This window comes from Eucalyptus grandis, chromosome 6, assembly GCF_016545825.1.
Source record: "Eucalyptus grandis isolate ANBG69807.140 chromosome 6, ASM1654582v1, whole genome shotgun sequence".
NCBI classification, from domain to species: Eukaryota; Viridiplantae; Streptophyta; class Magnoliopsida; order Myrtales; family Myrtaceae; genus Eucalyptus; species Eucalyptus grandis.
Window position 1 is genome coordinate 15,106,041 of NC_052617.1, and position 25,459 is coordinate 15,131,499.

The following is a 25,459-nucleotide window of genomic DNA, read 5'->3' on the forward strand; positions in this document are numbered from 1 at the left end:
AAGAGTATGAAGAAGCATTACAAATTTAATGATCGCCAACACAGAAAATAGTCATCTTTCTGTGGAGTTTCACTTGAGCAATCCTTCATAAGAACAGCTTCCGCTGATCGTGGTTTCTCAATTCGAGCCTTGACACATTCGACCGGCTTCTGCATTCATCTCTTCGCTCGGACTCAAGCTTCTTCGATTCTCAAGGTTTTCTCTATCCTCTGCTTGATTCTGAATTTAGCCGTTCCTTGTTTGTCAATTGTTATATGTATTTCACCGTTTCTTTGCTCCAGATGTGTAAAAACTGCCATTTCCTTTGGTTATCTTCTTCCAGAAATTTTCGTAACGTTAAAGGTGCGTTGATTTTGTGCCGATTCGACCTTTTTCTGCCCTTAGAAGTGCCCTGACCCAATCCAATTGCCTAAGAAGTTCCACTTCTTAGAATTTCTTTCACTTTCACTATTGTTTTGTCAATTTGTTCTCCTCTTTTTCTGTGTTCATACATCTTTGCAAATTGATGGTTCATGTCATAACAAAACATCTTGAGGTTCCCAAAGAGGAAATTAGTCGAGATTAAGCCTCTAACTTCGGTAAATCTCACATTCTTCTTCTAGGGGGATGTCTGAAACTCTCTCCTTGCTCTCTTTTTCTATATATAGTTTTGGGTGATGTATAGGCAAAGGGCATTTACTTGTACTCATTAACCTCCTTCTGCCCTAGAATGGAAGTATGAGATCGGACGCAGTGCCTCTATATAACCCTGTAAAATCTCCTCATCTTTGTTGAATTGCCAACACTCCCGAATTTATTTTTGAGGACTCCTATAAGGACAAGCTGCATACATTTCTTTTGTCTTTACAAAATTTGTCCAAGAAGATATGGCATCTTTCCCAAGGTTAGAAAACCAACAGAGTCAATTCAAGTATGATGTCTTCTTGAGTTTCAAAGGTGAGGATACTCGCAAAAACTTTGTTGACCATATGAAATATCATCTGCGGCGAAGAGGAATCGTGGCCTTTAAAGATGATCATGACCGAGATCTACCGAGGGGAAAATGCCTTAAACCAGAAATATTGGGGGCAATAGAGAAGTCAAAGTATGTATATTTGATTTTTTCTGAAAACTATGCTTCTTCTACTTGGTGCTTGGAAGAAGTTGCTAAGGCTGTGGAGTGCAAGGATGTCGATGAAGGATCAGTCATACCGATCTTCTATAGGGTCAATCCATCTGACATACGGAAACTGAGGGGAAACTTTGGGAGAGGCTTTGCTAAAACTGAGGAAGCTTATTCGGGCGATAAGAGAGACATAAGGAGGTGGAAAGATGCACTAAGAAAAGTAGCTAATCTCGCTGGAATAGAATTGAAAGATGGGTAGGCTTCTCTTCCACTAAATTGGAATGATTTGTTTTCTTTAAGTTTTGCATGCCACGAATGTCATGACCATCATATTTTGTATAATGTTGGTCCATTTGAATCAGAACACACTCCAAAACTACACGCTCTCAATGCTCGCTGGGGAACTAATCATATGCATTTCTTCGTTGTAGATATGAGACCAAGTTTATTGAGCAAATCATGGGAGAACTTGAAAATAAATTAGGTCCTCGGTTGTCCTATGTCGTAGGCGATCTTGTGGGAATGCATTCCCGCGTTGCAAATGTAGTTGAATCTTTATGCTTGGACGGGAGTGATGTATGCAGTATTGGCATATGGGGGATGGGTGGCATAGGCAAAACAATTGTTGCACGAGCAGTTTATGACAAAATCCACGGCCAATTTGATGATGGATGTTGTTTTCTTGCAAATGTCAGAGAAATTTCAAAAAAGAATGGTCTGGTGTATCTACAAAACCAGTTTCTCGGCGATATTCTCCAAGATGACAATCTAAGAATCAGGGATGATCATAGAGGAGCAAACATGATAAAAGAACGAATGCGACATAAAAAAGTTCTCGTTATACTTGATGATGTGGATGAAAAGGAGCAGTTGGAAAAATTAATAGGAGGTTTTGATTGGTTTGGACATGGAAGTAGGATCATTATAACAACCAGAGATGAACATTTGCTTCTCCAATATGGAGTAAATTCCATATATAAGGTGGAGGAACTATCCTTTGGTGAGGCTCTCCAACTATTTTGTTTGAAAGCTTTTAGAAGTAATCATCCTCCAGCAGAGTTCAATCAGCTTGTGAAGCAGGTTATTGGATACACTAATGGCCTTCCTCTAGCCCTTGATGTCTTAGGTTCTTTTTTGGCTTGTAGGAGCTTGATGCAATGGAAGAGTGCACTGGCCAGACTCAAAGAATGTCCGGAAGGGAAAATTTTTGACCGGCTTAGGTTAAGTTATGATGGACTACAACAGAAAGAGAAGGAGATTTTCCTAGATATTGCCTGTTTTTTCAAGGGAAAGGAGAAACCTTACGTTGCAGAAGTTCTGGACAATTGCGGCTTGTATTCAAATATTGGAATTGAAGTCCTTGTTAATAAATCTCTTATCCAAATCGTGGGCAACAAACTATGGATGCATGATTTGCTACAAGAAATGGCTTGGGAAATTGTTCGTCTAGAGTCTCCTGAAGAGCCAGGAGAACGAAGTCGAGTCTGGCTTTTTGAGGATGTATGCCATATTTTGTCAAAAAACTCGGTGAGTATCTGCAAAATTAATTTTCAAGCATGCTTATTTGATATAGGGGGAAAAAGAACTTGCTAGTCATGTATTGACACTATATGAGTTGTTTATCAGGGAACTGGAAAAGTCAAAGCCATAGTCTTGCAATATGGGGACCATAGAATAGTGCACTTAAATGGAGAATCATTCACAAACATGAATAACTTAAGATTGCTTGATATTCATGCCATCCACCTCTCTTCTGGGTTTAAGCACCTTTCAAATGAACTATGCCTGCTAAGATGGGACAACTGCAACCTTAAATCATTTCCACCAAGTTTTCTTCCAAAGAACCTTGTCGAACTCCATATGCGGGATAGCCTCCTTCGCAGCATCTGGAGAGGGGAAAAGGTTAGAATTAGTACTCATGCATGGGTATGCTTCATTAGACGCTTTATTATGTTTAGCAAGCTAATAAAATTGTTCAACCAATTTTTTCTAGATGCGAGTCTTGGAGAAGTTGAAAGTTATCAACCTCAATGGTTCCAAATTATTCGTGGAGACTCCAAACTTCATATATGTCCCAAATTTAGAGAGGCTAATTCTCAAAGGTTGCAAAGCTTTATCTCAGGTTCATCCTTCAATTGGAAATCTAGAAAGACTCGGTCTACTTGATTTGGGTGACTGTGAGAACCTCACGGGACTTCCAAATAGTGTAGGTAATCTAAAATCTCTCAGAGTTCTTACTCTGTGTGGATGTTCAAATCTTGAAGAACTGCCTAAGAGCATTGGGGGCTTAGAGTGCTTAGAGGAGCTTGATATTAGTGAAAGTGCCATAACACACCTCCCGTCTAACTTGACTTTCTTACAAAATTTGAAAAAATTACGCTTTCAGGTTAGTAAAAGGAGGCCACAAAATTCTTGGAGGACACTGACGTGTACGCTAAGAAGAGCTCTCAACTCTAGACGTCCGCGGTTGCCTTCATTTTCAGGGCTGTGCTCTTTGACAGAGTTGGATCTAAGTGGCTGTAGTCTTCTAGAAGGAGAAATTCCCCGTGATATTGATTGCTTACCCTCTTTGAGGTCTTTAGACCTAGCTGAAAACTTTTTTACCACCATAACTGCAAGTATCGAACGTATCTCTGGCCTAGAATTTCTCATATTAAATCATTGCAAAAATCTTGAAGTGTTACCAAGACTTCCAGAAAGCATAATGGTTGTGGTGGCTGAGAAGTGCCTCAGATTGGAAAGGATATCAAACCCATTCATTATATGCACAGTACCTGACTCAGGGTTTTGCTTCCTTAACTGCTTTAGTTTCCTTCCACAAGATCTTGATTTAACTTTGCAGCAGAAGTACTCCTTGTCGTTACTTCGTTACATCATTTGCCGTTCCACCAAATTGTTTTTGGAAACTTATGTGGTGTCTCCATTTCTGCAATGTGAAATACCTAACTGGTTTAGCTACCAGGGATTTGGACCGTTGTTGAGCATAGACATGTCCCCTAATTGGCATGACAATAGCTGGAGAGGATTTGCCATCTGCGCCTCTTTTAAACGAATCAACTGTAGCTCTTGTCAGGACCTGGAAAATGCCCACTTCATTTTCTGTGGGTTCTATGCTGATGGAAATCAGCTAGGTCCCTTATTTAAGTTTCCCATCAGATTTGTCAATTCAGGTTGCCTTTGGCTAGGTTACGTGTCAGGTACCCAATTTCCACGTGATACAAATTGGGATACCATGTCAAACCACATTGCCGTTTCATTTACAATCACCAACCATGGGTTAAAGATTAAAGAGTGTGGTGTTCATCTGGTTTACGAGAACTGTATAAAAGACTTTGATAATCTTTTAGTTTGGTGGTGTAGCTCATCACCCAGGGATTGGGATAGAATCTACCATGAGCTTCAAACACCAAGGGAGGTAAATTGTGCCTTAAGATATTCCATTGATCCGGATCTGTACGAAGTGAATGAAGGTGTAATGAGCTGTGGGGTCTCTGAGGTTCGGTCCCACCCGTTAAATGGAGGTCGTTTACTCATGGAGTATCTATATGTCATTTGGCATCGTTCAAGACTTGGACAACTGTCGGTTCATGATTTCAAAAGAAGGTAATCACTACTAGATTTGATCAATTGGGGTTAGACCTTTCGAAGTCTAAATAAACTATGAAAAATCATGCTAATCCTAACCTAAAAATCTAGAATATCACCACCGGCACCAACATCTCCAAAATAATCAGGAGAAATATTTTTGCTGGATTTTGTGTTTCGCTTTCTCGCCATAACAAAATCTTTCTTGCAGCTGCTTGAAGGCACGTCAAACGTGGTCGGCTTGAAGAAACGTCACCCTTATGAGCTTTTTCTGTAAACCTTACGGATTATTAAATCCTTGCACACCAGTGAGGCCACGCCTGTGCATTTTTTATTTCAAGAGTGGGAGAATATAAATATGGCGAGTTCTTCCATCTCTTTCTTTAGCTTTTGTGTTTACCCTTTTTTTCCTTTGCATGCTCTTCATGGGAGATTGATCTGTCTATGGAATCATCTCTTTCCAGATTTGCTCCAAGCTTATTACAAGAGCATACTAAATGTCATTGAGCAATTGTCATCTTGAACTTGGCAGCTACCATTTTTTTATGTCCGCTCTTTTGAAAATCGATATTAATTCGAAGATGAGTGCCGTTGATGAGAATGTATTGAGTTTGAGTCAAGATACCCCATCCGAATAATTTTTAAAGTCTTATTGGTTTTCTAAATTGAGTAGGTTTCCTGTAATAGAATTTTATGTTTTGATAAAAATATTAAATAAATATGAGATGAAATTCTACTTGATTATTACGCAATAAGAGGCATGTCTGAATTTTCTCTATGTGAATTTTCTGAATGAGTTCTTTGTGAAAAAATGTGAGATAATAGTTAACGGTTTGTTTTGATTGAGATCGGAGGCTAGAAAACACTTGAGTGATCAAACAATGGCAAATTCTGTACTTTTTGGATTCGTAATGGATTTATGGGCAGTTAGCTCTTTTTATGAAATATGTATTGACATTCAAACCAAACCATATAAATCTCTTATGTTTTTATTGTTCTTTGTTGAGTTCTCTTGTAATATCTTTTTCTTGCGTTAAACTTCAGTTATTTTCGCAATAGAGTTGTCGCGAAACTCTGAAGGTGATATCTCTAAAGGAGGTGGCTTGAGTGGTTGTACTCATGAGGTGGCACCTACGATTAGCATTGGTTCGCCAGAGCTTTATCATTTATAACTTGATTTTCTTTTTAATTACTTAGTTTAATTTACTTAAAAGCTGCCACTAACATATAATGGATCGGTTATGAGCTGTGTAAGGTAAGTGAGTCACCCTTACAACTACAAATAAGAGATTCACAAGTCTGGGAACTTGGTTACTCTATATGAAATTTAGCGTTCTTTCGGTGCCTTATCTCTTTTACGAAAACAATTTGCATGCGATTTCTTCAATTATGTTTTGCAAGTCCCAACACATATAAATGATATTATGCATGGATGCTCAAGCAATAAAAATTAAATCAAGCAAAAATGATAAATAAAGAATGAGGAAAATAAAGATAGGAGCCTTATAATGTAAAATTTAAACAAGACATTGTTATTAACTCTCACAGGATTCTGAAGAGCCACGTGCACTAAACGTGGCCAATATTAATATTCAATTTGATTCATTTTGCGATCGATCAAAGAAATTATTGGCAACTATCATCCATAAAATTGTCTAGTAATATTCCGCGGGCTTTTGTATCATGTGCATTTATGCCTTTAAGTTCTATTTATTTTGTAAAAAATAAATGATTTAGAACACAGTTTCCTAAAATTGATTTCTTATATCGTTTATAAAAATAAATAAACAAATGAATGAAAACCATTTTTTTCGTCCACGAAAATTGTGCCTTGGTCCACCCTACCAACACTCTCTGCGGTCCCTCGGATCCAAGCAGTGAGCGGCAATGGATGCTGTGGGGTCATGGCTATAAGTGCCTCAAGCTCGAATGGCCATGGATGGCTCAAGCTCGAGCAGATAGTGGCCATGGCAATGTCACCACCTCAGGCAGTAAGCAGCCATAAATGTTGCGAGCTCGAGCTCAAGCGGATCATGGCCATCGATGCTGCGAGCTCGAGCGGATTGTGGCCATGATGGATCGTCTCCATTGATGCCAGCAGATCATGGCTGGCGAGCGACCATAGCTGCGAGATGAGATGAGATGAGGGAGACGGAGAGGGAGAGGGAGAGAGGGTCGCTTTCTCTTCCTCCAGATCTTGGTCTTAGCTCGCAGCAAAAGCAGTCCCTGTTTTTGGTTCGTTACACTATTTACTCTTCCACAGCACCACTTACTGTAGCCTAGCTTCTCTGGTTCGCTCCAGAACGTGGTGTACCCGAGTGGTTTAGTTACCGCAATGTCGGACATTTCATGGGCGTTGACATACCTTCGAACGACCACGAGTCCTCGATGGGGCACTGGATATCCCCCACTCCGGGATATCAGTTCTACACAAGTGCACATCAGTTAGGTCCTGCATTTTTTTGTTAAGCTATAGATTGCCTTTCGTCTCCTCAGATGACATAAATTGGCATGTCATTGGTCTCCAGATACTACAGATTGGCAGGAAATGTCGAGCCATATTGATGCTGTGTTGAAGATCTCCAACCTCAGGTTAATGGTGGCCTGAGTGCAGCGTTGAACTGCTAAACATCTTCCCTGCTTAATCGAATCGTTGCTCTTTTGACTCGTTTCCCTCTATTGCCGAGAAAACCAGTTACTGAATTCATCTTGACCACATACGAACTACGAGTGCCCACACATGACTAAAGCTTTGAAGCATAAGCAAATGGATAGACGTCCTAGATCGTCCGTTAATTGACTTATCGGGACACGGAGTCATCAATTAGTTTACAGGCGACAAACCAAGCACAGTTCATGCTCAGATAAACTAAGGAGAATGTTCAAAGTTTGCCATTAGTTTCTGCTAAAGTAATGTCCACATACCCCATAATCTCATTTACATAAAGAGCAAATTTCTGATCCTGAGCAATTCAGTACGATGCAGTCTTCTGCGTGAGAGACTTGATGCCGTGAAAAATGTTGACTTCACAGTCATCTAAAGATATAAACCTCATCATATTCCATCCTATTGCCATTCAAATGTATCACTTCGGTCAGTGATTAACAAATCATGAGCAAAACTGATGAAGAAATGCAATGAAAAGATAGCATCAGGGCTTACCCTGCTTTCCCACAATGGGTGGGACTGTGATTATATGTCGGATTGTCACGCACTTTTTGAGCAAAAGCCCGGTTTAACGACTTCCCAGCCTCACTACAGGATAACAAGTTCGAATTAGAAGTTTTTTCCCTTCAAACTCAGTGAAAAGTTTAAGCATAGTACATGTAACCATAATTGTGTATGCTATATGATATTTCAAGAAGTTCGCTACATGCTGTGTAACTTGAATGGCATCATCCGAGCGTGGTATCATGGACAAACCCCATTCGAAAGCACTTGTGCATGATATCGAGAAAGCCATATAAGTTTACCTCAAGGCAGTAAATCTAGACATGCTTCACAGGCATGGAGAGGTGGAAAATATGATCCCAATAACAATCACTGATTTAGCTCCCTAAGATAATTTAAGCAAATGAATCATGTTTAAATCAAAGCCATATAACAAAAATAAAATAAAAGGATCATGTCCTCTATGACATGATAAACTTAAATTGTCTAGTCTGCAAATTTTGCCTTACCAATTCTGCAACACTCAGGCAAGCTGTGCCACAGGCTCTTCACTAAAGAAATCAAAAACCAAAAAATCAGGAGGCATCGGAAGAAACTAGTATTGATCCATATGTGTTAGAATCTACAACGGCAAGAAGTCAATTTCTACGCGCGTCATGAATCTTCCTAAAAATCGGGGGATATTGGAGGGGGAACAAAACACTCACGTATCGACACGAGAGAGAGATCGAAGACGACGAAAAAGCAAAAATTTAAGAGATCGAAAATCGAAAGAGGGAAAGAAAGTCGAACGATGCCACTTGCAGCTTATCGGAAACGAGGGCCGCGATCTCGTCGGCGATCCCCAGGGTTTCGGCCTGCCTGGCATCATCTTTGCTCCGAAGCTCCGATCGATACGGGGAGGTTGTCCTTCTGAGCGATGATTTCGCGCGGCGCCTTGAAGAAGAATCTGATTGCGCCTTCCCCTGCTAGGGCTCAATCCCGATCCAATTTTCCCGCCATTTCTGCGCGGCGTTCCGGGGATTTTTTTCGGGTCGGGGACTTTTTATAGTGCGCTCTCAGCATTGAAGCAAATCTGGAAATAGAAATAAATCAATAAATCCATGACAAATTTACCTCAAATTACATGTATGAGAAATTTACTTCTCATTAATTTACCGTTAAATTATTGAGTTGGATATCAAGCAATAGTTGATAAATGCACCAGTTCCCCGTTTTTCAGTTTGTAATTTTTCATAATATTAATCTAATTTACGGTAGGTAAATTTGTCTTAAGTATACATATTTGGGATTTTATTATAGTTAAAAAATTTGTTTGGGGTAAATCTATCATGAATGTACCAATTTGAGATTTTAATTGGTAAAAAAATAATTAAGGTAAAATTATCGTAAGTGTATCAATTTGTAATTTTTTTTTTGTAATATTAAAAACAACCTTTCGAATTTCTAAAGCTTTGCACACCATTGATCGTGCGAGCGAGAAGAAAAGAGATTTGGAAAAGTCTAACAGTGCAGGTTTCACAATGCGATGCGGTGTGATGTAATGTATGACATTAATTTTTTTTTTTTGGGCGTGGAAAATACTATTTAATTAGGAATCAATACGTGCAAATTTTGGACTAACTTAGGACCCAAATTTTGTATTTCGTGGCTGAAATTTAAGATTCTCTAATCTCGATAGTCTATATACTATATTAAACCATATGGGTATATAAGATCTACTATTTATTGATTAAGATTTTTCAGCCGTGATCTAAGTGTACTCAAACGGTCCGACTTTTCTACCCATTTTCCGTGGTCTTTCGATAGAGTTCCCTTGAGAATTGTTCAGGTCCTCCTCTGAAAAGATAAGGAGTAGCGTGTTCTTGTTCGCGATAGAAAATGTTTGATTTCCGGAGCTCCCATCGTTGCAAAAATTATTTTTTTATTCGATTTAAAAAATAAATCCGACATGGCTATTTCCGTGAAATGGTCACTCCTCCAAATGGGAAATAGCGTTGAGAATGCGGCTCACCCGTTTTCCTCTTTAGACAAATGCCGATTTCTGGGAAGTTGCCTCTAGCTTTCGTACCAAAAACAGAGAAGAAAAGGGGGAAGTGCCTAGATCGTGATGGCAAAGAATGAGGAGGAGATAAAAGACCATTGGCACGCGTACATGGACGGTCTCTGGTTTGGAGAATAAGAAAAACCTTAACTCCTAAGGAATTGTTTAGACCATTAATTAATTAATTATTCACGAAATAACATAAAAATATAATAATCGGCAACACAATAAACAATCATCTTTTCTGGTGAGGGGGTTGACTTGACTTGACTTGGGCAATCCTTCGTATAAACAGCTTCCGCTGGATCGTAGTCTCTACTCTCAAGCTCAAACTCTGGACAACTTCGATCGGCTTCTGCATTCGTCTCTTCGCTCGGACTCAGGCTTCTTCCGCTGTCGAGGTTTTCTCTGTCCTCCACTTGTTTCTGAATTTAGCCGTTCCTCGTTTGTTAATCGTCGCACGTATTTCGCCGTTTCTTAGCTCCGGATGTGCAAACTGCCAGAACCTTTGATTATCTTCTTTCAGGAATTTTCGTAACGTTAAATGCTCGTTGATTTTGTGCCGATCTGACCATTTTCTGCTCTTAGAAGAGCTTCGATTGCCTGACAAGTTTCACTTTTTAGAGTCTCTTTCATATTTGTTATGTTACTTTGTTCGTTTGCCCTTTTTATCTGGGCTCATACATCTTTGCAAATTGATTTTGTGCCGATCTGACCATTTTCTACTCTTAGAAGTGCTCCGATTGCCTGAGAAGTTCCACTTTTTAGAGTCTCTTTCATTTTTGTTTTGTCACTTTGCTTTGCAAATTGATGGTTCATGCCATAACATCGTGAAGTTCCCAAAGAAGGAATTAGTCAAGATTAAGACTCTAACCTTCGGTAAAACTTACGTTCAGCTTGCAGGGGATGTCTGAAACTCTTCTTCTTCTTCTTCTTCTTCTTCTTCTTCTTCTTCTTCTTCTTCTTCTTCTTCTTTGGTTACTCATTCATCTCCTTCAGCCCTGGAGTGGAAGTACGGGATCGGACGCAATGCCTCTATATAACCCCGTAAAATCTCCTCATCTTTGTTGAATGCCAACCCAACCCCAATTTATTTCTGAGGACTTCTAGAAGGACAAAGTGCATTCCTTTCTCTTGTCTTTACAAAATTTGTCCAAGAAGATATGGCATCTTTCCCAAGGCCAGCAAACAAACAGAGGCAATATAAGTATGATGTTTTCCTGAGTTTTCAAGGTGAAGATACTCGCAAAAACTTTGTTGACCATCTGCATGATCATCTACGGCGAAGAGGAATCATGGCCTTTCGAGATGATCACCACCGAGATCTTCAGAGGGGAAAATGTATTAAACCAGAAATATTAAGGGCAATAGAGCAATCAAGACTTGTGCTTGTGATATTCTCTGAAAACTACTCTTCTTCTACTTGGTGCCTGGAAGAAGTTGCTAAGGCTATGGAGTGTACAAATATCAATGAAGGATCCGTGATACCAATCTTCTACAAGGTCGATCCATCTGACATACGGAAACTGAGGGGAAACTTTGGGATAGGCTTTGCTAAAACTGAGGAAACTTATTCGGGCGACAAAGGAGATATAAAGAGGTGGAAGGATGCACTGAGAAAAGTAGCTGATCTTGCCGGAAGAGAATTGAAAGATGGGTAGGCCTCTCTTCCACTAACTTGGAATTATTTGTTTGCTTTAAGTTTTGCATGCCACAAATGTCATGACTATCATGCTCTGTATTATGTTGGTTCATCTGAACCAGAATATATGATTAACTCCTCCAAAACTAAACAGCCTCAATGCTCGCGGGGGAACTAATCATCTGCATTTCTTCATTGTAGACATAAGACACAGTTCATTCGGCAAATCATTGGAGAAATCGAAGATAAACTAGGTCCCCATCCATCCTATGTTGTAGGCAATCTTGTGGGAATGCATTCCCGGGTTGCAAAAGTAGTAAAACTTTTATGCTTGGGCGAGAGTGGTGCACGCAGTATTGGTATATGGGGAATGGCTGGTTCAGGCAAAACAACTGTTGCACGAGCAGTTACTGACGAAATTTGCCGTCAATTTGATGATGGTTGTAGTTTTCTCAACGATGTCAAAGAAAATTCAGAAAAGAATGGTTTGATATATCTACAACGCCGGTTTCTTGGTGATATTCTCCAAGAGGACAATGTTGGAATCAGGGATGATCATATAGGAGCCAACATGATAAAAAAACTAGTGCGAGATAAAAAAGTCCTTCTTATTCTTGATGATGTGGATAAAAATGAGCAGTTGGAAAAATTAGTGGGAGATCTCGAATGGTTTGCACCAGGGAGTAGGATCATTATAACAACTAGAGATAAGCATTTGCTTATCAAATATGGAGTAAATCATATATAAAGCGGAGGAATTATCCTTTGATGAGGCTCTCCAACTATTTTCTTGGAAAGCTTTTAGAAGTAACCATCTTCCAGCAGAGTTCAAGGAGCTTGCGAAGCAAGTTATTAGTTACGCCGGTGGCCTTCCTCTAGTCATTGATGTCTTAGGTTCTTTTTTGGATGAAGAAAATTTGTTGCAATGGGAGAGTGCATTGGCCAGTCTCAAAGAATGTCCAGAAGGGGAAATTTTTAACCGGCTTAGGATGAGTTATGATGGACTACGTCAGAACGAGAAGGAAATTTTCCTAGATATTGCTTGTTTCTTCAAGGGGAAGAAGAAACCTTATGTTACAGAAGTTCTAGATAATTGTGGCTTCTATGCAAATTTTGGAATCAATACCCTTGCTCAGAGATCTCTTATCAAAATCGTGGACAACAGATTGTGGATGCATGATTTGCTCCAAGAGATGGCTTAGAAAATTGTTCATCTAGAGTCTCCTCAAGAGCCAGGAAAACGAAGTCGAGTCTGGCTTTTTGAGGATGTATGCCATATTCTATCAAAAAACTCGGTGAGTACTTTGCAAAATTAATTTGCAAGCATGCTTTTTTGATATAAGGAAAAAAAAGACTTGCTAGTCATGTATTGACACTTTATGAATTGTTTATCAAGGAACTGGAAAAGTCAAAGCCATAGTCTTGCAATATGGGGACCATAGAACAATGCACTTGAATGGAGAGTCATTCACAAACATGACTAACTTAAGATTGCTTGATGTCCGTGCCATCCACCTCTCTTCTGGGTTTAAGCACCTTTCAAATGAACTACGCCTACTTACATGGGACAACTACAATCTTAGGTCATTTCCACCAAGTTTTCTTCCGAAGGATCTTGTCAAGCTCCATATGCAAGATAGCCTCCTTTGCAGCCTCTCGAGAGGGGAAAAGGTTGGAATTAGTGCTCATGCATATCTATGCTTCATCAAACGCTTTATTATGTTTAAGAAGCTAATAAAATTGTTCAACCAATTTTTTATAGATGCAGGTTTTAGAGAAGTTAAAAGTTATCAACCTCAATGGTTCCGAATTATTCATGGAGACTCCAAACTTCATATATGTCCCAAATCTAGAGAGGCTAATTTTCAAAGGTTGCAAAGCATTATCTCAAGTTCATCCTTCAATTGGAAATCTAGAAAGACTCTGTCTACTTGACTTGGGCGAATGTGAAAACCTCACAGGACTTCCAGATAGTGTAGGTAATTTAAAATCTCTCAAAGATCTTAATCTCTCTGGATGTTCAAATCTTGAAGAGTTGCCTGAGAGCATTGGGGGCTTAGAGTGCTTAGAGGAGCTTGATATTAGTGAAACTGTCATTACACATCTCCCATCCAGCTTGACGTCCTTAAAAAATCTGCGAAAATTACGCTTTCATGTTAGTAAAGGAAGGCAACAAAATTTTTGAAGGACACTGATGCGTACGCTGAGAAAAGCTCTGAACTCTAGACGTCCGCGGTTGCCTTCATTTTCAGAGCTATCCTCTTTGACAGAGTTGTATATGAGTGGTTGTAATCTTCTAGATGGAGAAATTTCCAGTGATATTGACTGCTTACCCTCGTTGAGGTCTTTAAACCTAACCCAAAACAGTTTTACCACCATAACTGCAAGCATCGAACATATCTCTGACCTGCAATCTCTCATAATAAATCGTTGCAAAAAGCTTGAAGTGTTACCAAGACTCCCAGAAAGCACAATGGTTGTGGCGGCTGAGGATTGCCTCAGGTTGGAAAGGATATCAAACCCATTCATTATATGCACAGCACCTGACTCGGGATTTTACTTCCTTAACTGCTCCAGTTTGCTTCCTCAAGATCTTGATTTAACTTTGCAGCAAAAGTACTCCTTATCATTGCTTCATTACATCTTTTGCTGTTCCACAAATTCTTTTTGGGGAACTTATGTGGTGTCTCCATGTCTGCAATGTGAAATACCCGAGTGGTTCGGCTACCAGGCAGTTGGACCTTCGTTGAGCATAGACATGCCCCCTGATTGGCATTATGATAGCTGGAGAGGATTTGCCATTTGCGAATCTTTTAAACGAATCAACTGCAGCCCCTGTCAAGACCTGGAAAATGACCACTTCATTTTCTGCGGGTTTCATGCTGATGGAAATCAGCTAGGTACCTTATTTAGGTTTCCCATCAGATTTGTCAATTCAAGTTGCCTTTGGCTAGGTTATGTGTCAAATACTCAATTTCCATGTGATACAAATTGGGAGACAATGTCAAACCACATTGTCGCTTCATTTACGATCACCAACCCTGGGTTAAAGGTGGAAAAGTGTGGCGTTCATCTAGTTTACGAGCTGAGTGCAATAATATTTAATGATCTTTTAGTCAGGTAGTGTAGCTCATCGCCTAGGGATTGGGATAGATTCTACCATGAGATTGAATCACAAAGGGAGGTCGCGAGTGCCTACAGAGATTCCACGGGTCAATTCCTGTACAAAGTGAATGAAGATGTAATGAGCTGTGGGGTCCGTGAGCATCTATCTCACCCTCATATAGACTGTTATTTACTCATGGACTACCAATTTATGGTTTGGTTTCAATCACTCAATGAACAACTGTCTCGTCATGATTTGAATTCAAGGTAATTACTACTAGATTTGATCAATTGTCGGGGCTTGGTTTAGACCTTTCGAAATCCAAATAGACAATGAAAACTCATGTCAATCCTAACCTGAAATTCTAAAATATCACCACTGGCGCCAGCATCTCCAAAATAATCAGGGGAATAAATTTTGCTGGCTTTTGCATTTTGCTTTCTCACCATAACAAAATCTTTCTTACAGGTTCTCCAAGGACCGTCAAATGTGGTTGGCGCTCTTGGATTTCGTGAAGAAAATTCCACTTGCATTGTAAGTGAAATCTTTGTTTTTGAGAAACTTATGCCACACTTTAATACTAGAATGTATATCTTGTTCAAATACTAATTTCACTTTTTTAACCTTTTGGACGAATTCATAATTTTCAATTTTTCTACTGACTATATTTTACTTTGACTATTTTCTCTGAAATTACGGTTCCATATACAAATTGTAATGTATTGGTAATCTACAATTGGAGTTTTAGGCAAGACTAAAACTAAAACCCTCTCCCTGTAATTCAGTCAATGGAATGAACTCCCACAATCTCTTCCCTAGCTGCCAACACCATTTCGGATTTTTGTCGACAAGTGTCTGTAAACCTGTACGTTTTTTTTTTTTTTTTAAGAGTAGGAGAATTTAAATATGGCGAGTTCTTTGATCTCTTTCTTTAGCTTTTGTATTTACCTTTTTTTCCTTTGCATACTCATCAAGGGATATTGATATGTCTATAAAATCATCTCTTTCCAGATTTGTTGAAGAATATGGTGTCCTCGAGTAACCTCCAGGACTTCAACAAGTGTTCGATGATGATTCCGATTGAAGGTAATCGTTACTAGATTTGATCAATTGCCGGGCCTTGGGTTAGACCTATCGAAATCCAAATAGACCATGAAAACTCATGTTAATCCTAGCTAAAATTCTAGAATATCACCAGTGGCACCAACATTTCCAAAATAATCAGGGGAATAATTTTTGCTGGCTTTTGTGTTTCGCTGACTTACCATAACAAAATCTTTCTTAGAGGTTCTAGAAGAATCATCAAATGCGGTCATCTCTTTCCAGATTCAAACCAAGCTATTACAAGAGTATAATGGATGTCACTAAGCAACATCTTGAACCTTGCTGCTACCGTCTGTTTATGTCCGCTCTTTTGAAAATCAATATTAATTCAAGATGAGTGCCATTGTTGAGAATGTCTTGAGTTTGAGCTGAGATACCCCATCTGAATAGCTTTGTAAGTTTAATTGGTTTTCTAAATTGAGTAGGTTTCCTATAATGGGTTTTATGTACAAATATTACATATATTAGAAATGGAATTCTATTCGATTATTATACAATAAGAGGTATGTTTGAATTTTCTCTCTGAATTTTCTGAATGAGTTATTTGTGAAAAAAAATGTGAGATAACAATTAATGGTTTGCTTTGATTGAGCTTAAGGGCTGAAAAACACTTGAGTGGTCAAACAATGGTAAGTTCTATACTTTTCAGATTCATAGTGGATTTATTGGTAGTTGGCTCTTTTTGTAAAGTATGTACTGATATTCAAACCGAATTATATAAATCTCTAGTGATCTTATTATTCTTTATTGATTTTTTTGGTAATTTCTTTTTCTTGCATTAAACTTGAATTGCAAAATCCGTTAGTTGTGTGTTATTTTCACGATATAGTTGTCACTAATCTCCCGAGGTGAGATCTCTAAGAGAGATGGCTTGAATGGTTGTACTCATGAGGTGGTGCCTACGATTAACGTTGATTCTCCTAAGCTTTATTGATTATAACTTGATTTTCTTTTTTAATTACTTAGTTTAATTTACTTAGAAGTCACCACTGACATATAATGGATCGGTTATGAATAGTGTAAGAAGAGGGAAGTCACCCTATTATTATGTATTGAAGATTCACAAGCCTGGGAACTTCATTCCATAACGTTCTTTTAGTGCCTTATTGTTGACACCTAAATTTTCCCATTTTTTGTTTAGTATTTAATTGTCTACAGATTATGAATTAGCCACTAAAAAAAAAAAAAACAAACAAAGCAAACAAAAAAAAAAAAAGAAAACAAAAAGAAAAGGCAAAAACAAAAAAAAAGAAAAAGAAAAAAACATGGAAGGGGCTGAGCCCGTTTTCCCTCTTGGCCCGGCCCACGTTAGCCTCTGTCCTCCTCCACCTTGTTTCGCACGCGAAACCTGCAAAAGGAGGCAGCGGCAACACAGAGGGGCATCGGAGAGACCAGACAGAGAAACGGGGAGAGGGAGACCAAAAAAGAAAAAGAAATACACAGACCAAGCACAAGGGAACTCGAGAGAGAGAGAGAGAGAGTTCGAGGTGAAGCGGCGGCATTGCCGCCACCGCCGCTGCCGGCGGGAGCGGCGCTCGACCGACGCCGACTTCGCCGCTGCTCGACTCAGCAGCCCCCTCTCTGAGCGATGCCTCCTCTTGCCGTCCTCCTGCCCTACGCCCATCCTTCGCGCCGTTGCCGACGAAGCGCCAGACATCCGCTGTTACCGTCGCGCCCCGCCTCGAAGCCTGAAGTCGCCGCTCCTGCGCCTCTGCCCGCGACGACCCACCGCCTGCAACCCAACGTCGGCAACCGAGCCACCAGCCTCACCACCGCCGCGCCCTCGAGGTCGCGACGCCACCTCTCGCTGGTCTCGCTCCGCCTCGCTCCGCCCACGACCCGCAGCAGCCGAGCCCCGACGATCTGCTGTTTCCGTTGCTGGACGCCGCACCGCTGTTCTGCTAGCCACACCCGCGGTTTCAGCTGCTCGTTGCCTCCCTGCTGCCCATCCGAGGAGCGTTCGAGCTGCCGCCCTCGTCCCCCGACGCCGTCCAAGCCGCCACCGTTGATGTTAGACCAACGCTGACCGCCGCCGTCCCCAAAAACCAGATCTGAAGCAGAGGCGCCGCGTGGAAGAGTCAGATCCAGCAGTAGCAGACGGAGAAAGAGAAATCGGGGAAGGAGGAGGAGCCATCGGTGCGGCCCGACGCCGTCGCCACATCAGACCTCCTGCCCGTCGCCATCCGAACCGCCGCCACCCTCCGTCCCAACGAGCTGCTTGCTGACCGTCGCCGAACCGCCGCCTTCCTGCTGCTGCTGCCGCCGTCCGCCGCCCACCGCGTCTCCGCCGCCGAGACACCGACGTGAGAAGAAACCCTAGGGTTTCAGCCACGAACCGGGTCGCGCCGGGTCGGACCGGAGCCTCCAATCGGGTAGGGTTTTGGGTGAATTTGGGCTTTTGGGCTTATGTTTTTTTTTGGGCTTGTGGGCCTATTTATTTTAAAAGAGGGGGTGACCTTGTGGGCTTATGGGCCTGTTTGTTTTAGAAGAGAATGTGACTTTTTGGGCTGGGCCCACGCTTCGGGCCCAACCTCCCAATTCGAGTCGACTCGGGCCGAACCAGGTTGGGTCGGACCCGACCCGGTCCGGTCCAAATTTTTATTTTTATATTATTTTTAAATTTTAATATATCTTTAAAACAATTTTGAAAATCCAAAAAAATTATTGAAAAATTATCTTTTTTAAAACAATTTCGAAAATCCAAAAAAAGAAAAAAAAATTAAAAAAATTAAAAAATTAATTATTTTTATTAATTTAAAAAAAAAAAAAAAAAAAATTAAAAAATTTAAAAAATTAAAATTTTCGAAAATCCAAAAATGATAGGATTTAGTTAGGAATTGCTATATCTTGCTTTCTTAGTGTAATTAGACATTTATTTGCTCACATATTGATTATGTCGTATGTTTAATTTGCATATTTAATTATGTTTGGTTGCACGCGTTTAATCTTATTGCAATTAGGATCTTGGTAGTTATGATTATTACTTTAATGATTGCACGCTTGCATGATCACCTCACATGTTAGTGGATAAATATAAAATCAATCCAAATTGCCTGTCAAAAATCATTTTGTTAAAATGAACAAGATTAGGTACCGAAAGGGCACTAATTGGTTAATTAGTGTAATCAAGTCCCCGAACCTAAATTCTCTGGTTGCGTAGGAAGTGAGGCACGCTCCCATGCCTCACTTGGTTTCTAGCCGACCCCAATAGGCTAGTGGCGACTCCTTTTATGCAAAATTTCTTAAGAATATCCCAACGTCACGCGGGGTATGAGCTTGGGAGAGCTCGCGCCTGATCATGGGCCTTAGGCCCGTCCTTTGGGCAATACCCCTAAACCTGTTCCCTCCCCCCGAGGGGTAGGTCGCGACAGCTTGGTGACTCCGCTGGGGACTTGGTTTTAAACCTTAGAGGATTTAAACCAAAATTAATCTTGTTCAAAAGTATTTTTGTTTGGCAGCGAGGATTCAGTACGCCCTAACATTGTAGGTGTTAAATGTTCTTACAAAATGGGAGGTATAAGGGGAAGTGTTTGCTCACCTTTGTCTTGCAGGGAAATGTGGGAATGTATGGTTTATTTTTATGTACGGAGTGTTGTTTGCCTATAAATTGTTGTGCATGTATTCTCTGCATTGCACTACACCATGGCACACACAACCTGCCGCCGGACCTGGGCCGCATAGGATCACTTAGGATGGTGTTGAGGTGGATACCACTCCGACTACAATCGCGTAGTACGAGTCGCCCACCTTAACCCCGAAATTTCTTTCTTCACGTCAAAGGTACCCACCCCGGTCTGCAACCGTGCGACATGGGTCGGTTCTTTGACGAAGCCGGAGTCATGGGTAACCCGACCCAGCCACGACCTTGTTGGTTCAGTCCGGTGATCCCATGGCTCCATTTTGGGCCGTATAGAGTAGAAATCGAACCACATTTCATGTGCATGTCTATGTAATTTGAAAAAAAAAAAAAGCATGAGACAAAGGTCGGCACCCATTGTAAGTATCATTTCCCTTTTTATTTGCTTATTTTGTATTGCTTTTTCATCTTGAAATTTGCGGAAATCAATCGAATGCCCTCGGTGATGCAAGCTTATGATTGAAAATTGACAATCACTTTTGACAAGTGAGCATCTGAATGCAAGTTCTAAACATTTTGATTTGGCCCCGTTGAACACATGGTTCTGTTTAAATTTCTAGTTATGGGCTCAAAATCATTTCGAAAAAAAAAAAAAGAAAAAAAAAACTTTCAAGTTGTGATTATATTGGGACACAAAAATTGAAATTGCATTTTTTATCAAATTTTCTCATTCTCGCATTTTGGGACTATAATGCAAATTATTTTGTGTACAAATTCCTCAAAATAAAAATCACTCTAATTTTCTATGAGTAAAATCACAAATCAATTTTTCAAAAATCAATGACACTTTTGCATACGAAACTTTTGGAATAAAAGTGGACATTCGATTGATGGCCGTGGATTGATAATTTTAATGATGTTTTCTCTTATGATAAAATCTTGGCGAAATACTAAAATCCCGTAATAAGGATTGTGGGGCATGTATCGTCGCCTCGATTTTATTATAAGAAGCGACGTCATTAAAATATCATTTTCTCTTATTCACATATTGACATTGTCATCTTTTTGCAGGTTATGCGTGATGCTTTTTGACATTCTCATGGTGACCATTCAAGGACGTGAATTCTAGAGCTAGGACAAGAGTTGTTTTTTACTTTCATCTGTAAAAGAGTCTCTTGTATTTTATCAGTCTTTATTCTTGTTAAGAAACATGTTTTCCGTTTTAGGTTTTGATTTGCAAATCCAATTTATGCTCTTGTAAATTGTGCGACTCACATTTTTAATGATGGAATTCGAAAATCATCATTTAAAAAAAAAAATACAAAAAAGAGAGCAAATTTAGAAGTGTTTTAAGTGAACCTATACATTTACCTTCCAAAATGAATCTCAAGAAAAATTTGTTTAATGCCCTTTCTTCATATAGTCATTTTCTTGGGCTCATCGAACTCGAGGAGCAAGCATGCGTCGAGGTTTCGTTGGCGCCAATTTTTCGTAAAAGCGGAACGAAGTCAAATTCCATTCTGAGAAGTTTTGTTATTCGCAAATGCCTTACGTGCCAAAATAACCCGTTGACCTCGTTCACTTTGCATGATGAGACAAATGAAGGGAGTTGCCAAGTATCCAAAATGGCGAATTCAAAGGAAGAGTAAACTGTATCGATTCCAGTTATTCATTTCTAATACCGTTTCTGACATAATTTTATTTTCATTGTCAAGGAGATATCAAGAGTGCCAAGTTTTGTAACGTTCCCAACAAACGCAATGGAGCACTTTTAAGTCTTGTTCATCTTAAACAAAAAGATTCAAATGAAAGAAAGTGGGCAATATTGTCTATTCCTCCATGAGAGATACATTGGGATGTTGATCGCTTGACTCTGAAAAGGATGTATTCGTTCCTAAACTTGATTTCTCTTCAGCATAAAAAATGACATGTCCTTTTTCTTTGATACAGGACGGGTTCGAACATAACAAAGGATTGTCAAATGAAGAGTGGCAGAGCAACGTTTGATTTTTAAAAAAAAAAATCTCTCATCTCCCCACAAACAAAGTGTGTTGGAATAACATTGTCAAATTCATCAAGAAGGATGTATCGTTCCTTTGTTGAACCTAACTACTCATTTCATCTGCCTTCTTACAGGGTGATATAAAATAAAAAGGGTTGCACTTAACCGTGGAATCAGCGCCTTCTACCAAGGAATCAGGAAAACATCAAACACTTAAGGGCAAATGCAAGGAAAGGGTATTGTTGAGTTGCCAAATATCCATGAAGGTGAATCCAAGAGATGTTAGCGTCAAAAGGATGAAAGCGAGTGAAGGGTAATAATGTATCGTTTCCAACATTTCAATCCCTAAGGAGCTTTGCACTAACATATTCTTTTACATTCTTTACAGGATTATCGGGTCACCACGCTGCAGGTAAGTACCCTTCTTCTCAGTCTTTTTTTTTTAAGTAAAAAAAAAAGAGAAAAAAAAAGAGAATTTCCATTACAAAAGAGAACTTTTGGGCTTTCCTAGAGAAAAGGAAAATGAATAATAATTGAGAAAAAAAAAATTACAAACCTTTTGAACATCCTTTCTATCTCAAAATTGTTTTCTTGTCTTGTGGATTATTCATTTTGAATCAAAATACCCTATGGAGATTGATATACTCGAATGGTCTCGACAGAGTGAAATGGAAATGTTAACCATGCCAAACAAGAAGTGCTTAGGATGAAGAAAGGCAAGCTCATTTCCAAACACGTCCTTTAAACACTTTTGAGAGTTGAGCATTATTCAAACACTTTTGAGAGTTGAGTGAAAAGAAACCTTCTCTTAGGACAAATGATTCATTCGCATTGAGCGCAAAGATCGAAATGATAAAGGCGTTGCCTTCATCAATCCCAAGCATTGCACTGATCTCTTGTTACCCTTTTGGGCTAGAAAAAAAGATGATCCTTCAAAGTACCCCTATCGAGAACGACCCTACATTGGGGCAACATAGGAGGTTACGGTCGTGTTGTAAAACGAAAGGTTGAGAAAGATTCTATTACTTTCACTTACATCAATCTTCTTGTGGTAGCTTCAGAGGAATTCTCATCGGAGCTTGACTCATCCCAAGGTGAAGAAGAGCATTTCCTTCTCTACCCAAACACTGATACCCATTGCTATAACCAATTTGGGCCTGATTATTCATTTCGAATCCCGAGCGGTGATCATCTCCCTTCACGGGGCAAGGCATAAGAATTGACCAAATATAATTGACAATCATGTGAAAATGTGAAAAGCATCTCGAAAGTCATAAGCTACCAAAGTTCAAAGAGCAAAAAGCTCGGCAAACTAGGGGGCATGAAAAAGCAGTGTGCCTAGTAAAAGCAAGGCCAATGCCCGTCAAGAAAAAGAGCCAAAAGGCCGCATCTTATGTGAAAGAAAAATTATCAAAATCCAAGTGCCTGCGAAAAAAAAAAAAAATCATCGCAAATGACAAAGGAAATTAGAGAAAAGAGCAAAGCTCTCATGCAGAAATGATTAGTGAATGAACTCTCGAGATGTGCTGTGTTTCAAGAGCCAAATGATTTCGAAAGGTCAAGTGACCCGGTCATGATGCCATGATGATCACTGACTCTTAAAGACCCTCTTGAAAATTTTAAGCCTTTCAAGCCTTTCCCGAGCCAACATTATAACCCTTTTCCGAAGCCTCTTCTGATTGGAATGATTTGAGTGAAAATGAGAATACCACAAAGAAGCTACTGCTTGAAGGAGTGGAAATAATTTTATCTTGTCTTATCTTCCAAGTTCTCGACTCGTAAACCCAATGAAGATAGCAACAAATGTTCCTTTATTGGCCTTAAAGCAATCATTCCTTTGTGTAAGCCCTAACCAAGCCTATATTGCGATCCTTTCAAAAGACCTTTTTGATCAATCAGATTGTGCTCATTGCGAATGTTTCCGGAAGCCTTCGACATAGGCTATGTGAGATACTTTCAGCAATCAGTTACTTCCCACATGAATGGATGGGATCAAGTAGCCATTTTATCGAGAGTATGTGAGAAGCCCTTTCTGACTAAGAAGCTCCAGTTTGGCATGCTTAATGAGTCTTTTTCACGAATAGAAATCATTCTGGTAAGAACTTGACTCATAGAGAATTTGATGATTAACGATGCATTCTCGAACAAGATGACAATTTTGCGCCACGGGATGCTGATTGAAATAAAATGTTTTTCCAAAGCAGTCAAACTTAGCTTGATTAGCTTGTTCAATTAATGCTGCAATATTTCTAATACGACGTCTCTAATGACATTTGCCCAAGTTGAGTTTCACAGATTCCTCGGTGAAGCCATGCAGTTTTCGGGGGGATTAACGGGTGCTTCCCTAAAAATCAAAGGTTCATGGTCAGCCTTAAACCATGCCATCTCCAAAAGTTCATGGTCAGCCTTAAACCATGACATCTCCAAAGGTTCATGGTTAGCCTTAAACCATGTCATCTCCAAAGGTTCATGGTCAGCCTTAAACCATGTCATTTACACGGTTGGTGGGTTTATCCTTGGGGTTGGTGGCTTTCCTAAACCACACGGTTGGTGGGTCTATCCTTAAACCACACGGTTCGTGGTCTATCCTTAAACCACACGGTTCGTGGGTCTATCCTTAAACCACACGGTTCGTGGGTCTATCCTTAAACCACACGGTTCGTGGGTCTATCCTTAAACCACACGGTTCGTGGGTTTATCCTTAAACCACGGGGTTGGTGGCTTTCCTAAACCACACGGTTTGTGGGTCTATCCTTAAACCACACGGTTGGTGGGTTTATCCTTAAACCACGGGGTTGGTGGCTTTCCTAAACCACACGGTTTGTGGGTCTATCCTTAAACCACACAGTTGGTGGGTTTATCCTTAAACCACGAGGTTGGTGGCTTCCCTAAACCACACGGTTGGTGGGTTTATCCTTAAACCACGAGGTTGGTGGCTTTCCTAAACCACACGGTTTGTGGGTCTTTCCTAAACCACACGGTTGGTGGGTCTATCCTTAAACCACGGGGTTTGTGGGTCTTTCCTAAACCACACGGTTGGTGGGTCTATCCTTAAACCACGGGGTTGGTGGCTTTTCCTAAACCACACGGTTCGTGGGTCTATCCTTAAACCACAAGGTTGGTGGGTTTATCCTTAAACCATGGGGTTGGTGGCTTTTCCTAAACCACACGGTCGAAACCCGTTTTTACACGGTGAGACTATCATCCGGTCGAAACCCGTTTGTACACGGTGAGACCTTCCTCTCAATCGAAACCCGTTTTTACACGGTGAGACTATCATCCGGTCGAAACCCGTTTGTACACGGTGAGACCTTCCTCTCAGTCGAAACCCGTTTTTACACGGTGAGACTATCATCCGGTGGAAACCCGTTTGTACACGGTGAGACTATCATCCGGTCGAAACCCGTTTTTACACGGTGAGACTATCATCTAGTCGAAACCCGTTTGTACACGGTGAGACCTTCCTCTCAGTCGAAACCCATTTTTTACACAGTGAGACTATCATCCGGTCGAAACCCGTTTGTACATGGTGAGACCTTCCTCTCAGTCGAAACCCGTTTTTACACGGTGAGACTATCATCCGGTCGAAACCCGTTTGTACACGGTGAGACCTTCCTCCCAGTCGAAACCCGTTTTTTACATTGTGAGACATTTTTTACAGTCTAAACCACACGGTTCGTGGGTCTATCCTTAAACCACAAGGTTCGTGAGTCATCCTTAAACCACACGGTTCGTGGGTCATCCTTAAACCCCGCTTTTAAAATGTTCATGAGTTTATTTCTAAACTGCAATTTTTCAAAAGGTTCATGGTCAACCTTAAACCATATTATCTACAAAGGTTCATTGGTTTTCCTCAAATCATGCGTTTTCAACCCGGTCAAAACCCATTGTTATATGGTGAGACCTCATTCCTCTCCTTCTTCTTATGACACGGTGAGCTTTTGTAGCCCGGAGAGCTTTTGTAGCCCGGAGAGCTTTGTAGCCCGGAGTCTTTTTTCCTATGACACGATGAGCTTTGTAGCCCGGAGAGCTTTTGTAGCCCGAAGAGCTTTATAGCCCGGAGTCCTCCTCCCTATGACACGGTGAGCTTTGTAGCCCGGAGAGCTTTTGTAGCCCGGAGAG

At 40.3% G+C, this 25,459-nt stretch overlaps 2 protein-coding genes and 1 pseudogene across 4 annotated transcripts; 2 read left to right on the forward strand and 1 right to left on the reverse strand.

The window, feature by feature from the left end:
- The window catches only part of LOC104448556, an 85,558-nt pseudogene that overhangs the window by 51,022 nt on the left and 9,077 nt on the right, over nt 1-25,459 (reverse strand).
- Nucleotides 294-5,062, forward strand: LOC104448569 (disease resistance protein RPV1-like). Its single transcript, XM_010062427.3, has 5 exons — nt 294-1,360; nt 1,537-2,632; nt 2,732-3,007; nt 3,099-4,708; nt 4,902-5,062. Exons 1-5 carry the CDS (start codon nt 867-869, stop codon nt 4,933-4,935), a joined length of 3,510 nt encoding a protein of 1,169 aa, XP_010060729.2. The 5' UTR covers nt 294-866; the 3' UTR covers nt 4,936-5,062.
- On the forward strand, nt 10,241-16,521 carry LOC104451567 (TMV resistance protein N). 3 transcript variants are annotated; one of them, XM_039315651.1, is made up of 5 exons: nt 10,241-10,307; nt 10,803-11,563; nt 11,750-12,843; nt 15,123-15,188; nt 15,666-16,521. In XM_039315651.1, exons 2-3 carry the CDS (start codon nt 11,070-11,072, stop codon nt 12,294-12,296), a joined length of 1,041 nt encoding a protein of 346 aa, XP_039171585.1. In that variant the 5' UTR covers nt 10,241-10,307; nt 10,803-11,069; the 3' UTR covers nt 12,297-12,843; nt 15,123-15,188; nt 15,666-16,521. The 3 variants fall into 3 exon arrangements, with proteins under 3 accessions (XP_039171585.1, XP_039171584.1, XP_039171586.1); XM_039315650.1 differs by having other exon boundaries at nt 10,244-11,563; XM_039315652.1 differs by lacking the exons at nt 10,241-10,307; nt 10,803-11,563; nt 11,750-12,843 and adding exons at nt 12,876-13,219; nt 13,311-14,920.